This window comes from Mytilus galloprovincialis, chromosome 5 (assembly GCF_965363235.1).
Source record: "Mytilus galloprovincialis chromosome 5, xbMytGall1.hap1.1, whole genome shotgun sequence".
NCBI lineage: Eukaryota > Metazoa > Mollusca > Bivalvia > Mytilida > Mytilidae > Mytilus > Mytilus galloprovincialis.
The window spans coordinates 5,783,910-5,798,789 of record NC_134842.1 but is presented as its reverse complement, the minus strand read 5'-3'; the positions used below and the strand labels follow the sequence as shown (position 1 = coordinate 5,798,789).

General features: G+C 31.4%; 1 protein-coding gene across 1 annotated transcript; it reads right to left on the bottom strand.

Moving 5' to 3' along the window:
* Nucleotides 1–1,052: 1,052 nt before the first annotated feature.
* On the bottom strand, nt 1,053–14,609 carry LOC143075026 (uncharacterized). Its single transcript, XM_076250262.1, has 5 exons — nt 14,464–14,609; nt 13,565–13,588; nt 9,547–9,852; nt 3,036–3,147; nt 1,053–1,259 (listed from the first exon to the last, which is right to left on the bottom strand). Exons 1-5 carry the CDS (start codon nt 14,510–14,512, stop codon nt 1,106–1,108), a joined length of 645 nt encoding a protein of 214 aa, XP_076106377.1. The 5' UTR covers nt 14,513–14,609; the 3' UTR covers nt 1,053–1,105.
* Between the last annotated feature and the right edge of the window lie 271 nt (nt 14,610–14,880).

Here is a 14,880-nt window from a genome sequence, read left to right as displayed (position 1 = left end):
ATAATGAAATTTCAGACCTAACTATTCAAAAGCGAAGGCTGTGTGCATACAAAAGAAACGATAGGAGCTTTAAATTTATGAAATAAAACAACCAATATGAGAATAAATATCACAAATTAAATTTTGTAAACAGTGTCCAGGGAGAATATTCCAATTAAAAAATGTCATATCAGGAAAATATGCACATGCATTAGGTATAAGTTGAAATATGAACACGCCAAACGATACGAAACATAGTGTGTTCCTGGTAAATCGACGAAAACAACCATCCAATAAACAGGCCTGTCAAGTTAGATAAACAATTTTAATGTGAGAAATAAAACTTTGATTTCAAAAAGGTGTAACTGAAACTGAGTACTTTCACAGAAGTGCAACTAGATTTCAGAGTTAAACAAGTTTAACAACTACGAATATTAATGTGCTCTTTAAACTATCTTTTTTATTTGTATTGAAGTATGTTCACAAAGAAACATATATTCTTCTTAGAGATTCGATTCACATAAGCCTGAATACAATATTTGCAAGTATTGACGACATATGATCATCTTCAATATTTAATTGTAAACATTATTATAGCTGCCATCATTTATCAAAACGCCGAGAAGTCATACTTATTTTTATGATAGCTGCCGATCGATATGCGTAATATATTTTAAAAGTATCTGTTCTTTTATTAGAAGAGAATATGTCGGAATCAAGTATTTCGAACTAATCACTGACGTAGTGTCTTTTGGGATGAAAGAAATATTAGTATTATACTTTTAAAACAATTACTAAAACATTTAAGTTAATGGAATCCTTTTTCTATCATTATTTTTTTTAATATCTTCATGTTCTGCATATTCTGTGTAAAACAAGGCCAAACTGCAACCCTTAATTGCGTACTCAATTACATTGCGTCTTGGATGCATAGCTATACAATAGGCACTCATACCACATCTACATCTTTTCAAATGATCTTTAGGTCATGTAGGCTAAAAAATTGACAACATGGATAAAACAATATTATGCATCAAACCAGTGTGAAACTTATGAATAGATAACAACAAATCTTCACTTAAAACCAAACGCTGGTATATTTAATCAAAATAATTAAATAGTTCATTCAGTCTTTAATGCCAAGACGTAATTTTAACTTCTGATTCATTAGTTTGTAGTATTTAGTTTGTTGAATAATCTTCTTCTTCTGTTCAATCAGAACCTCGTATTGCATTCTAGTCATGTCTTCTGGTGTAATTTTCGTCATAGCAATCTTGCATCTGAAGGTATAGAAATGTATATCGAAATCATTCTATTTGAGCACTCAAAATATGTTGACTGTATATTATTTGGTCATAAACAGTAACTCACCATATATAAATTTGTGTGTGAGGTTGAAAATATGTTGATGTAGAGTTTTATTCATTGATTTTAGAAAAAGACATTAACATCTGAATATTAATGTCATTCATTTCAAATTGTTTGTCCGGTTTGTTTTTTACCGAAATAATTTATTGAAGAATGACCAATATCTTGTCTAAAAATACAAATTAAATTTTTAATTTGTAAAAAAGATATTAGTCCCCTGCCTGCAATACCGAAGGGAGTGTACTTAAGGATTAAAAATCCTTCCATAAGTCTATCTTTTAGTCTAAAAAATCGGTCTTCAACACTTTTATATTGATTTGATATTTGGTATATATAGTGCAACCATGACAAGTTACAGATCAGTTGCAATGTGGTTTAAGTATGATTATTTTTTTTCTCGAAGCGTAAAGGTCCTTTGACTAGGAAAATTAACACAAATAATCTGTTTTAAGTACTTTTTTCACCATGCTTTTGGATATTGATTGGATATTTAATATATGACAGGTTACAAATAAAGTATAAATTTTGTTCTGGTACAACAATGTACAAGGAATTTTCAACCGGTAGAAAAAATACTGAACTCCGAAAACAATTTAAAACGGAATAAGCTAATTGAGTGGTAACATCGAAAGCTTAAACACATCAAACGAATGGATAACAACTGTCACATTCCTTGCTTGGTAAAGGCATTTTCTGATGTAGAAAATAGAGGATTGCACCAGCTGGTTTTATAGCAAGCTAAACCTCTCACTTGTATAAAAGTTGCATCAAATTCAATTATATTGACAACAAGGCGTGAACAAAACAGACATAATAGGAAAAATTTCAAAAAGTCAGCAGTCAACAATGTGTTTTAATCTCAATCACAACAAAAACAAAAAACAAATATTTAAAAAAGAAGCACAAATGGCATACAGACCAAGCACATCAGAAACAAGAATGTGTCCCAAGTACACGGATGCCCCACTCGCACTATCATTTTCTATGTTCAGTGGACCGTGAAATTGGGGTCAAAACTTTAATTTGGAATTAAAATTAGAAAGATCATATCATAGGGAAAATGTGTATTAAGTTTCAAGTTGATTAGACTTCAACTTCTTCAAAAACTACATTGAACAAACATTTTAACCTGAAGCGAACGGACGCACAGACGAACGGACGCACAGACGAACGGAGGCACAGACCAGAAAACATAATGCCCCTCTACTATCGTAGGTGAAGCATTAAAATTAAGGATAAAAATACACAAATTTACCATGGTACAATAACACAATGACGGGATGTATAAGTACTGAGCCACGTCATATATGTAACAAAGAAACATAAAAAGGCATACAAATTCAAAGCACATAGCAAAAATGAAAGACAAGCAACAAACAAGTTTGACAATAGTACCAAAATGAAAGACAACAATACGAGAATATCACAAACAATAATGACAGAATGTACAAGTACAACAAGTATCTCAATTCCAATGATAAAGATTTAACAAAGAAGCACAAAAGGCAAATATCAAATTAAACAACCTCATGCATTGCTTTCTTATTTTTGAATTTTATAACGTATGTTTTATACATCCATACACGATTGAAAATTTTTAATTACTGGGACCGAATGCTACATTAACAAAACCCGGTAGGGAACTATGTATTGCCATTTATTCTAAATTAATATGTGTAGATATATACTTTTCAGTCGTCAAATGCACATCATTGATCTGTACATCTTCCGTTGGTGATGAATCTGGGTTGCTTGTAGGAACAGATTCAACAGCCCCTTCTTTTTCAACTGCAACATGACCTTAAAGACATAAAAAAACTGTACAAGCTAAACATAGTAAATTGATAATTGGATGTAATAAATAACCTATTACATATATATGTTGCATGAATGCCAATAAGACGATACTCCATCCAAGTCACCATGTATTTAAAGTTAACAATTATAGATCAAATTACGGCATTTAACACGGACCCATATGGCTCACCCACAACAGCGAACTCTAAGGGCCCGAAAATTACCAGAAGATAAAACCTAGTTTAAATACCTATCTTTAAAACCTAGAAAGTTGGTGATATCTCTATTCTCCTACCTAATGGTTCAGGATTCAAGTTTTAGTCACGAAAAATGCTCATTAGAAGTTTTGTTATTACTCTCCTTACAGCTTATCTCATATTAGTTCTAAAGTAATTATATAGCATATGGCCTTTGGGCTATATTTTCTGTGGCTGTCAGTATCTCTTTCATCATTTCACACGTCTATTTGCTGTCTTACAAAAATGCTTCGCCTAATGAGTTGCTTAATTGTCAGTGGTGAAGAGAAATGCATGTTTTGATACGAGATCATCCATACATTTCTTGATATGCGATCATCCAAGGGTTCGTGTTGTTTAGTTTTTAGCATAGCATTCAATGTTGGATTTCGTAAACTGTATGTTGTCCTATGGTCTTTTTCAGTCATGGCGTTATCAGTTGGTTTTTTTCTTTCGATTTATGATTTAAAATGTATCTTTGATATCTGACGGCCTCTTTCATCCATTAATGCATGGATATCTAATACTATGTGTTATATTGAAGTTACGGCAGTATTGCATTCTCTGTCATTATCAAGTATGCATAATAAAACCAACATGTACATACAAATTTAAAAGGTTATAGCAAAAACTATTGAACAAATTACGGACATGTGTGTCAACCGTGAACTCTGCATATCTTTTTATAACATGTAAATAAATATTTCTAATACTGTGTGTTCATAAATTCATGAAATAAAGGCACAATGTTTGGTCTGACAAAGTAATATAAATAAACAAATTAAGGTCTAGCACAATGTATATAGTTGATGTGTTTCAGTTTGTAACCTGCATTTGCTGTCTCTCAATCGATTGATGACTTTTTATTTGAACAACAGTATACTAGTTGCCTTTTATAAGCATTTTCAATTGTAAGTTTGCATAGATACAGATTTCTATGAGATGTGATGACCTAGGTAATATGACATTGATTGATTCGTTATATGCTAAGAGTGTATCTTAAAATAATATAAGAATGAATGACAGCCCTTGAATTTAATGCCGCACTCGCAACCCTTAGAGTACTCTTTATCTTTCTCGGAATGTTATCTTATGTTATATATTAACGACTGGGTATTTCGATCAACGATAATCAGCTTTTTATCGTCTTGGGTTATTCTTAGCAAATTATGAGTATATCAGCATTCATTACTTCTAAGAACTTTACAGAAATTTCTAAAAGTAGCCATGGGCACCCCTATCGTTCACTAAATTGATAATATGGCACTTGCAATGTCCTTGTCTGTACGTTCAAAATAATAAAATAGGATATCCAAAAGGATATACAGAGATCGAAAACATCGTTCCTAGACGACAGTTTGATTGTCCGTAAAAATAAGAAAATGCTCCGTGTACATGTTACAGCATTTTTTTTCATAATACTATCTGTCAGCATTAGTCGCGTTTGGTATTTGTTAAAGCTGGCTGTTCGAATAAAAGTAATCATTGCAACCTATCGTATAAGGTTCAAATGTAGTGGGTGTAACTAAAATAGTACGGCCTTAAACAATGACACAAACCTATACCATGTAGTCGACTATATAAAAAGTCTCCGACACCAAAAAAAATGAAGAATCCAAATAATAAAATGATGGGCCAACTCTAAAATAGGAAAAATGTAAGAAAGACAAATATGACAGTTAAGAACCAACATCAACCATCGAAATATAGGCTCCTGACAGACACAGACAGAATGTGGCGTAGTTAAACAGAGAGTGGTTTAAGCGCTTATACCTTCCATAATCTAGTGTTCGAACACCGGTAAACTACTGTTGCCTTTATTTACAGTACAAAATAAGAAGAAACTCTGAAAATCAGTTGAAAAACTCATCAGGAAATATTTCTTTAATATAAAAAATTGAGAACGATGGTATAATTGCCAATGAGACAACTTTCCAGCAACGTTTAAGGGGGCTCGCGGGTATATATTTTTTTCTTATATATAGGATTTAGCTATTTTTTTTCTTAAAATAAACTTTTATCCTATGCCTCAAATAAAAATAAAATAAAATATGGGGTCACCGTTGATTTAAGCTCACAATCTGCCTTCGAAAGAAGCATGCATTTTTAATTAGGTCCTTTTTTTATTGTTGAACTAATAGGAGATTAATTACAGAAATCGCTTAAATTTTACAATAGTTTATATTAAGTACAGCTTATTTGAAAAATATAATAAAAATTAAAGGTCAATGATGAGTTAAGAAAGATATTTCAATTTTAATGCAAAAATGGCATTTGTTTCACCAAAGGGAGATAATTTAGAGCTTTTTTAATGATATAAACATTTTTAAAGTCAACTGGTGCTAAAAAGAATTGATTTTTGGGTTGATTTTTGTACCATATCCTAAAGTAACAACTAATTGTGTAATAATAAAAAATTGTAATGAAAACAAACTGGTTTTTTTTTTTGTACCCTCGAGCTTCCTTAAATGAAGAGGGTGTAATCAATTAAAGCCAATAAAAGTGTTTACAAATATGTATTTTTGGTTATAAAAGGAATTCGCATGGCAAATATTAAACTAATCAATTGAAAAAAAAAAAAAAAAAAAAAAAAAAAAAAAATCAATTGAAAAAAACTAACGGTCTACTTAATTATTAAAAACAGCACTTTATGAAAGAAATAAGAAGATGTGAAGACAGACATATTCCAACGACAACCAGATGAACGATAACCACTCAAGAACACTCGATGCTAAATAATCAACTAAGACTTTGGACCGACACATATAGTATCATATAGAATGTAGCGGAGTTAAACATGTGTGCATGTAGGCGCCAAGCCTACCTGAACCTGGAACAGTGGTTTAACAGTACAACAAAAGAAGTATTGAATTTGAGTATTTTTCTACAATATTTTTGAGAGGGCACTTGCTGCGAGATACATAAAATTTTTTGTGTTCAATCTTTAATGAAAGTGAAATATTACGCTGTAAGCCGCTAGTGTGGTTCAATTTTGTCAAAATAAGCTAAGAACATCGATGATGAATTATTTTCTTAAATAATTCGACCTCATTGAATCCGTATTCATGTGAACTTCATTGAACTCTTTAGCTAGTGATGGATTGTGCATGATTTATGTATGTTATGCTATTAAAAAAAAGTAATACCAAAATTGAAAGTATAACAAAGGTAAATCATTTAATTGATGGGTTCGATCCGAATTAAATCATTCTCAAACAGGTAAAATCATAGATTAATTTTTTTAACATTAAAATTGAATTCAAACAGACATAGAAAAAAATCCATTTTCATGAGGTTCATATATCTATTTATATTTATGATAATGTTTAAATAGTGTTATGTGACCGTCGGTTGTTTTCTAGATAATTAATTGGATGGCGTCTAGACTGAAATTAACAAGAAAGAAGCTATATCTTATCGATCCTATTCACTGTTAATTGTTTATTTAAAACGGTTTTTTTTATAATTTGGATACATGTTTTACATTGTTGTCAAACATATGTAAGAATTTGAGTCAAATCAGTGAACATGAAATTGACGGATAGTTCCCCTTTATACGCACAAATGACTTTTTCTATCGATTTTGCCTCGAAATGTAATATTCTCTTAAAAATGGTCACTTGGGAAAAGTCGATAAGGGTACAATATTTACTCGAAAGCGCAAGTGTATACTAAGATACATGTACTGTAAAATTGGGAGAGTTTCCCGAGAGTGGATCGAAGATACGCTCTTAGCTCCTTCGTAATTTTCTCGTTAAGCGTTCGTACGTTTTCTCTTGAAAAAAAATTATAAAGTTGCTCGGTTATCTATCTCCATCTTGAATTCTGAGTAGCAGATAACAATTGGTCTAGATCTTTAATAAAATGTGCACATTTTATCGGTAGTATGTTATTTATGTGGCACGGCTGGTAATCTACACACGCAGAACAATTGGTTCTGCAATAAAAACCGTGAAAGGATTTTCCGGTTGTGCTTGAGTAGAGCAATTGTCACCGCTTCAAAAGGTATGTACATTTCTAAATCGCAATTTTCTAATTCAACTGATCAAAAAATTGAAAATCGGGAAAAGCTATGCTGTGGTGAATACTTTAACGAAGAGATACATGTATCATATACTATTGTGCATGGAGCTAAACTCCTACAAAATTAGTTGTCCCACGAGAAATTGGCTAAAAAAGTGACATTTAAATTTTGAAATGGTTATATTAACAGACATACAAGGTTAAATTTAAGGTCTTTTTCTGTCAATGGTTATAAATGTTGTTTTGGGTGGAGTGTACGCTGTCCGAAGTTGATAGACATCTTAATAAATCTAAAAACATCAAATTTTTAGTATTTTAGGCGTGAGGGGATCGATTCTGATTGAGGACATCGTGAATACGTGAAATCATATTATTTTTTTATCCAAGCTATGAGTTGTTGAAAGTTGCCTAAATTTGTTTAAATTGTTCATGAAAAAACATATTTGTGTGCATAACAAATCGATTAGATAGAATTTTGAAATAAATTTCGGGAAGATACGTTTTATTATATGTTTTTTTCTTTTATATGTTTTTATAAGAAAAATAAACATAAAAATGGTGTCAACAATTTTCTTTTCTTGTTATTCAATCCAGTGTATATTTTTTTTACCAATATCCTTAAAGTGCTTAGAGAAGTTTTCATTAAACTTTGATGACTGATTTATATCTACTAAAATAACCTCCTTTTAGTTTATTTGATAAATTTCTGATATATCATTGAGAAGTTATTGAACTTTATTTGACCATAATAAGTATTGTGCAACAGCACAGTGTATTGAACTACAGCAATAAATCTTTAATTGAATATATTATATTCGATTTATATATAACCAATTTCAAGTTCTTTGACTACATTTTTTCAGAACCTATAATATGTGCCAAATATTCAATTACAATCCAAATTCAGACATGTATAAAGCTTAAATATTGTGTTCATTTTTGTTCCAACTGTTTAGGGTTGAACCTCTGCGGGCGTATCCAGAGCGCAGCAGTTTATTTTTATACACTCAAATGTGTTTTTTCATGAACAGTTTAACCAAATTTAGACAATTTCAACGACTCATAGCATGGATAAAAAGATAATATGATTTCACGTCCCCTCACGCATTTACGATGTCCTCAATCAGAACCGATCTCCTCACGCATAAAATAATGAAAATTTGTAGTTTTTAGATTTTTTAAGATGTCTATCAACTTTGGACAGCGTACATGCCGATCAAAACAACATTTATACCCATTGACAGAAAAAATTCAAATTTAAACTTGTATGTCTGTTATTATAACCATTTCAAAATTTAAAAGTCACTTTTTTCGCCAATTTCTCGCGGGACAACTAATTTTGTAGGCGTTCAGCTCCATGCACAATAGTAAATGATACATGTATCTCTTCGTTAAAGTATTCACCACAGCATAGCATTCTCCGATTTTCAATATTTTGATCAGTTGAATTAGAAAATTGCGATTTAGAAATGTACATACCTTTTGAAGCGGTGACAATTGCTCCACTCAAGCACAACCGGAAAATCCTCTCAAGGTTTTTATTGCAGAACCAATTGTTCTGCTATGTGTAGATTACCAGCCGTGTGTGGAGGACTTTTAAAAATAATTATAGAAAATCATGTGTGTTTTTAGCTTTGCCAAATAAGTGGAGATACCTCAAATAAAACGAAAATTACTCAATTACAGTTAGTTTATAATAGAAAGGGTTGTGAAAGGGTTGTACTATTACATATTTTAATATGTAGCAAAAAAACTTAGGGAACACATTTTTTGTATTTCTTTTCTGAAATAATAGTATAACTGCTAGCCCATATTTGTTATTATACTTTTGGAAAAATCATGATCACAACTTTATTTTGACAAATTATTATAAAATTCTAAAAGGAGATGAGACATGTATCTAATCTGTAATTTGTTGATTTACTAAACGCATAGTAATGAAACAATTGATGCGTTGCTCTTGGTCACAGGCCATTTATCAGAACCTCAAATTGTATTTCAATTAATGTATGCATATTATAATTACAGAACATTGTGATTGAAATTATACTCTGTCTTATTCTAATGATATTTTCATTTAGCAACTTATAAATTTATGCTAAAAACCATACCGATTAAATGACACATTACTTAAATAACTCACTTTTTACAACAAATATATTCAAACTTGTGATATAAGACTGGTTCACTGCGGAACCGCGGCAAACATAAGTGCCTTGATCTTCTAATATACTATAGTCTAATGTCAATTCACTAGCAAGCATTCTGACAGGTACGTCAATAACATACTCGTTTATGCGTACTCGTGACTTCCACCTTGGATCTCGTTCACGTATCATGTGGCCATTAAAGAACCAGTCTATCTCTCCTTCAGTAATACCTGTTATATTGCATACTAATTTGATAGGTTCTGTAAGATTGATAAACTTAGTACCATCTACAGTTATTGCTGAAATAAAAAGAGTAGGCCCGTTAAGACCAGAAAAATACAAAATTTTCTATTTGTTAGCTATTTATCATGTTTATTTGAAAGAAGAATACTTTTGTTTCATAAATATTGATTGTTTGTTTACGAAGCATTGAATCGTAGTAAATATAATGAAATTTGATGTGACTTGTCATACAAGTATGAGGTTAAGCTGGCTATAAATTCAGGTTCCATCAACCATTTTCTACATAAGAAAATGTCTGTACCAAGTCAGGAATATGACATTGTTAAAGATTCGTTTGACGTGTTTAAGCTTTTTGAATTTGTCATTTAATTAAGGACTTTCCGTTTTGAATTGTCCTCGGAATTCAATATTTTTGTGATTTTACTTCTTTTTAATGCTGTATGCAATAGTCCAATTATCTGTCGTGTCTTAAAATATTTAATGATGAGGATGTCGGACGCAAGAAATTATTAAACGTGTTGTTTTCCATTTTTTACATCAATGGGTCGATACCTCTGCTGGTGGACTATCAGTCCCCGAGGGTATCATCAGCTCAGTACTTCGGTACTGACATGATTGAACAAACTTTGTCTGTTTATAAATTTTGAAATTATTAAGAAACTAAGGTTTCAACTCCCTCAGGCAAAATTGGCTTTAGATGAATTTGGCTATTTATTTTAGTCAGTTTTGGCACATAGCTCTTCAAAGGTTTCGGTACTTATACATCTTCGGATTTCAAATGTTTGGATTTGAGCGTTCCCGATGAAGGTAAATCCAGAAAAGCGCTTCGAACGCAAGAAATTTATAAACGTATTGTTTTCCATTTTTTAACATGTTTTTATTTTTTATCGTCACCTCATTACTAAATGTTAAATTTTGTGTTTAAGGTCAGTTTTTCTAATTCTACAAGCAATAGTTCAACTGCATTTGGTGTATGGAATATTTTGAAGTTTTGTATTTTTATCTGGCAATAATAACCGACCATAACCTCATTTATATCGCTCATACTAATTGGTCAATCTTGAGTTTTCCTGGTTTAGTTTGTTTCTTAGATACTATATAAACTATTTTTAAAATATGAACTGAATGTAAGGTGTACATGTATGTCATGCAATGTTTTATAAAATTTAGCGTCCTTTTTCATTGTATATATAAAGTTTTCCTGGTTATTTTATTTTTCTTACCAGAGCAATAGATTATCTATATATTTAAATGAAATTGGGAAAGGAAATGGGGAATGTGTCAAAGCGACAACAACCCGACCATAGAGCAGACAACAGCGGAAGGCCACCAATGGGTCTTCAATGTAGCGAGAAACTCCCGCACCCGTAGGCGTCCTTCAGCTGGCCCCTTAAAAAATATGTATACTAGTACAGTGATAATGAACGTCATACTAAACTCCGAATTATACACAAGAAACTAAAATTAAAAATCATACAAGACTAACACAGGCCAGAGGCTCCTGAATTGGGACATGCGCAAAATTGCGGCGGAGTTAAACATGTTCTGACATGAGCTCCATACCTCAATTAAACTGATTGAAAGATTATGTATTCATCATATGAATATCAGGCATAATTTAAAGCATATTTGGTGTTTGTTATGTTTGTAAGGTGAACAGGTTTTTTTCTTTTGGTTTTTCTGACCTACCTTCATCTGATATTCTTGGGTCATGCTAAGTTTATTTGAATTAAAGCTTTATATTTAAAACTATCAACATAAAATAAATGGCTAGTAAAGCGAGACATTTCACAAGCATAGATTACCTTAGCTGTATTTGGCAAAACTTTTAGGAATTGTGGTCCTCAATGCTCTTCAACTTCATAGTTTATTTGGTCTTTTTAACTTCTTTGGATTCGAGCGTCACTGATGAGTCTTTTGTAGACGAAACGTGCGTCTGGCGTATATACAAAATTTAGTCCTGGTATCTATGATGAGTTTATTTTCCGTACGAGCCCTCTTTTGAAAATGCTAGTAAAAGACATGAAAATTGTCTAAACTAAATAAGAGGTGCATTTAACTTGTGAATTGATTTTAAAACATTTGTATACAAATCAAGCGAGAAAATTTGATGGAGTCGCACAACCTGAAAACGGACCTATTGTGTTATTTCGACAAGGTTATAAGTGCCCCTTGCATTATACTTGCTATCATGCAAATCTAGACCAGTAAAATTATCACGTTGTTAATATATGTATCAAATTTATAATTAATTGTATTCTGATGTGAAAGTTTTAAACAAACAGAAGAATATATATGTTAATTAGTTAATACTTATTTTGTTTAACATTGGATTTTCCGTTTGCAGTTTTCCTTGGAGGTCAGTATTCTTTTTATTTTACTTTTTATGAATACGATTGTAGCAAATATTCGTGTTTATTTGACAGTACTATGCTAAAATACAGTGTTGTTTTTTATATATGTAGGACTCTAAAGTGCGATGGGGACGCTATAGTACAATGGTCTCGCTAAAGTGCGATAGTCTACGCTAAAGTACGTGGTTCCATACACTAAAGTGCGATGTTCCGTGAAAATATAGACGTAAAAACGTAGTTCGATAATGACGTTAACAGTTGTTTATACAAACTAAAAATGAATATACCGGAAAATATATTAGGAATATTTGATTAACAATTTTTACACCATATGTCCATGACTTACGAGTAATTGATTGAATTTAACCGTTTTTTTGTCGGCTGAATCACAATGTTTATTTTTTTCGAGTGCTGGAAAAAGGACTTGTGCCCTACAGTCGACCATTTTACTATATAAATACAACACAGTATACATGCGCATACTTATCCTGCTTCTATTTGAAGCAAACGGATACATTCGAATCATTGTTTATGTGGCAGTTTATACTTTGTGATCCCCGTTAAAATGCTGTCGATTTTTATGAAAAGTAACGTCGGTAAAATAGAGATACATGTTTTCATGCGTTAACTATAAAATGTCTGCTAAAACATAAGTTCGTACTGTATATTGTAGGAAAAAACGGAAAAGGAGAAAGCTCGTCGAACATTGAATTTCTCTCGCATTGAGATTTAAGCTTATGCAAATAAATGTTGCATTTTCCGATAATGAACGAATTAGGGATTTTTAATTTTCAAAGGACAAATATAAGAGAGGTTGTAACATTAGTGTGAACGGCAATCTTCACCAATTATCCAAATATTCAATACGCTCTGAATTGTTAAAAAATTATTTTACATGAAATATAATATTAGCAAAACATCAATAACCTTTATAGCAATTAGACTTGTTAATTTAGAAACAATTCATTACGCCTACCGGTAAATTGTAAAGCCTATCACATATGTTATATCTTAGCATAATAGCTTTTGCAAAAAGACTTTTTAAACCTCTATGTTTTAATACTTGGAATCTTACCCTTTGGACCATCACACTTTAGCGTGATAGACCATCGTACTTTAGCGAACAAACAACCAACGCACTTTAGCGTAGACCATCAAACTTCAGCGTGACCATTGCACTTTAGAGTACCATCGCACTTTAGAGTCCTACATATATATAATTGAAATCTACTTTTCCCAAAATACTTAACCAACCCTCTGTACATAGTTTTTGGTTTAAAGCATACTAGTTTATAAAAGTATTACATATATATGCATGCGATGACTGCATAACAATATTGCAGTAAACATGCATGATTCGTTGATAATATTGTGCAATATAGTTAGCAATGTACATATTAACAAAAAAACATACCTATATTGTCATCTAGCGGCGTTCCTGTGAATGGAAAGGACAGAAACATTAAATTGTTATCACACAGTGTTAGACGAGTCTTCGTCTTATGGATGCCGCGATTTCTCTAGATATCAGACTGGTGTAGCATTTGTCCGAATATGTGCAAATTACTATTTTATTTATGTGCCCTGTTTGGTATGGTCGACGTGCAAAATCTCCTTTTTGTAAAACAATTACCATGTCCTTATACAGTTGGAGATTAACAAGCACCTGCTGTGATGATATTTGTGAAAAGGTAAGCTATATAGGCGTTGATAACATGAGAACAATGCAGTACTTCAGTTTGTTTTCAGTTTTGGTGTTAATTTTATGGAATTTGAAGTTATTCATGATTCGTAGATTTACAAAAAAAATCAAGAAGGAAGTAAAAAGAGCATGTTTACAATATTTAGTCAACTGTTCTCAAACTATTCTATTAGATATTTCTTATTAAAAGTCCAGTGGCAATTACGATGTACTTCGTGCATTAAAAACAAAAACAAAAATTTAGAAATAAACTGAATCACCGCGTACAGATAATTCATTACTGACAGCGGCTATATAGGCTAGGGTTCTTTTGTAGCTTTACAATCACAAAAGCTTAACAGAATCAATTAACAGGAAGAGAACGACAAATAAAAGTTTCTTTTTTCAACTGATGTTTATATGCGTGGTTTGTCTTATTTTATCTAATTTTAACAAATGTGTAATCATAATCTTAGCTGATAATAATTGTGTCTTGATTCGTTATATTCTTCTTGTCTTATTGTTTGCCTTCTATTGTAGTTACATTGCATCACAAACATTCGGAAAAAATATTCTTACATCGGTAGAAAAATAGAAAGTTCACAGTTAGGAAATATTGGTAAGCGTCATACCTGAACAGAATGCTCCTATTGATAAAAGGCAAACTAAATTAATCCACATTATTCCGTTTGTTGCGAATTAACGTGTATCTAACTTGGAGTGGTGATGTTTCCTGGCTAACAGCTTTTTATATGGAAATGAATGACAAAACGAGTTAGAACTATTATTGTCGTATTAGAAAGCAGAAATTGTTTTCAGACTTAACTATCATAAATATTCATATATATGTATCTCACAGTTAATTTGACATAATTGATATAATTTGATTTATCAATTTAATAGTCAAATTGACCTTAAAATATTAAAGGCCATGTTATTTATAACATTTGTTCAAAATTTTAGATGCAAACAGAATGTAGAGTTCTTTTCGTTTATTTCATATTAAATTATTTGTATAAAACTTTATCAACAATATATCAAAGAAAATT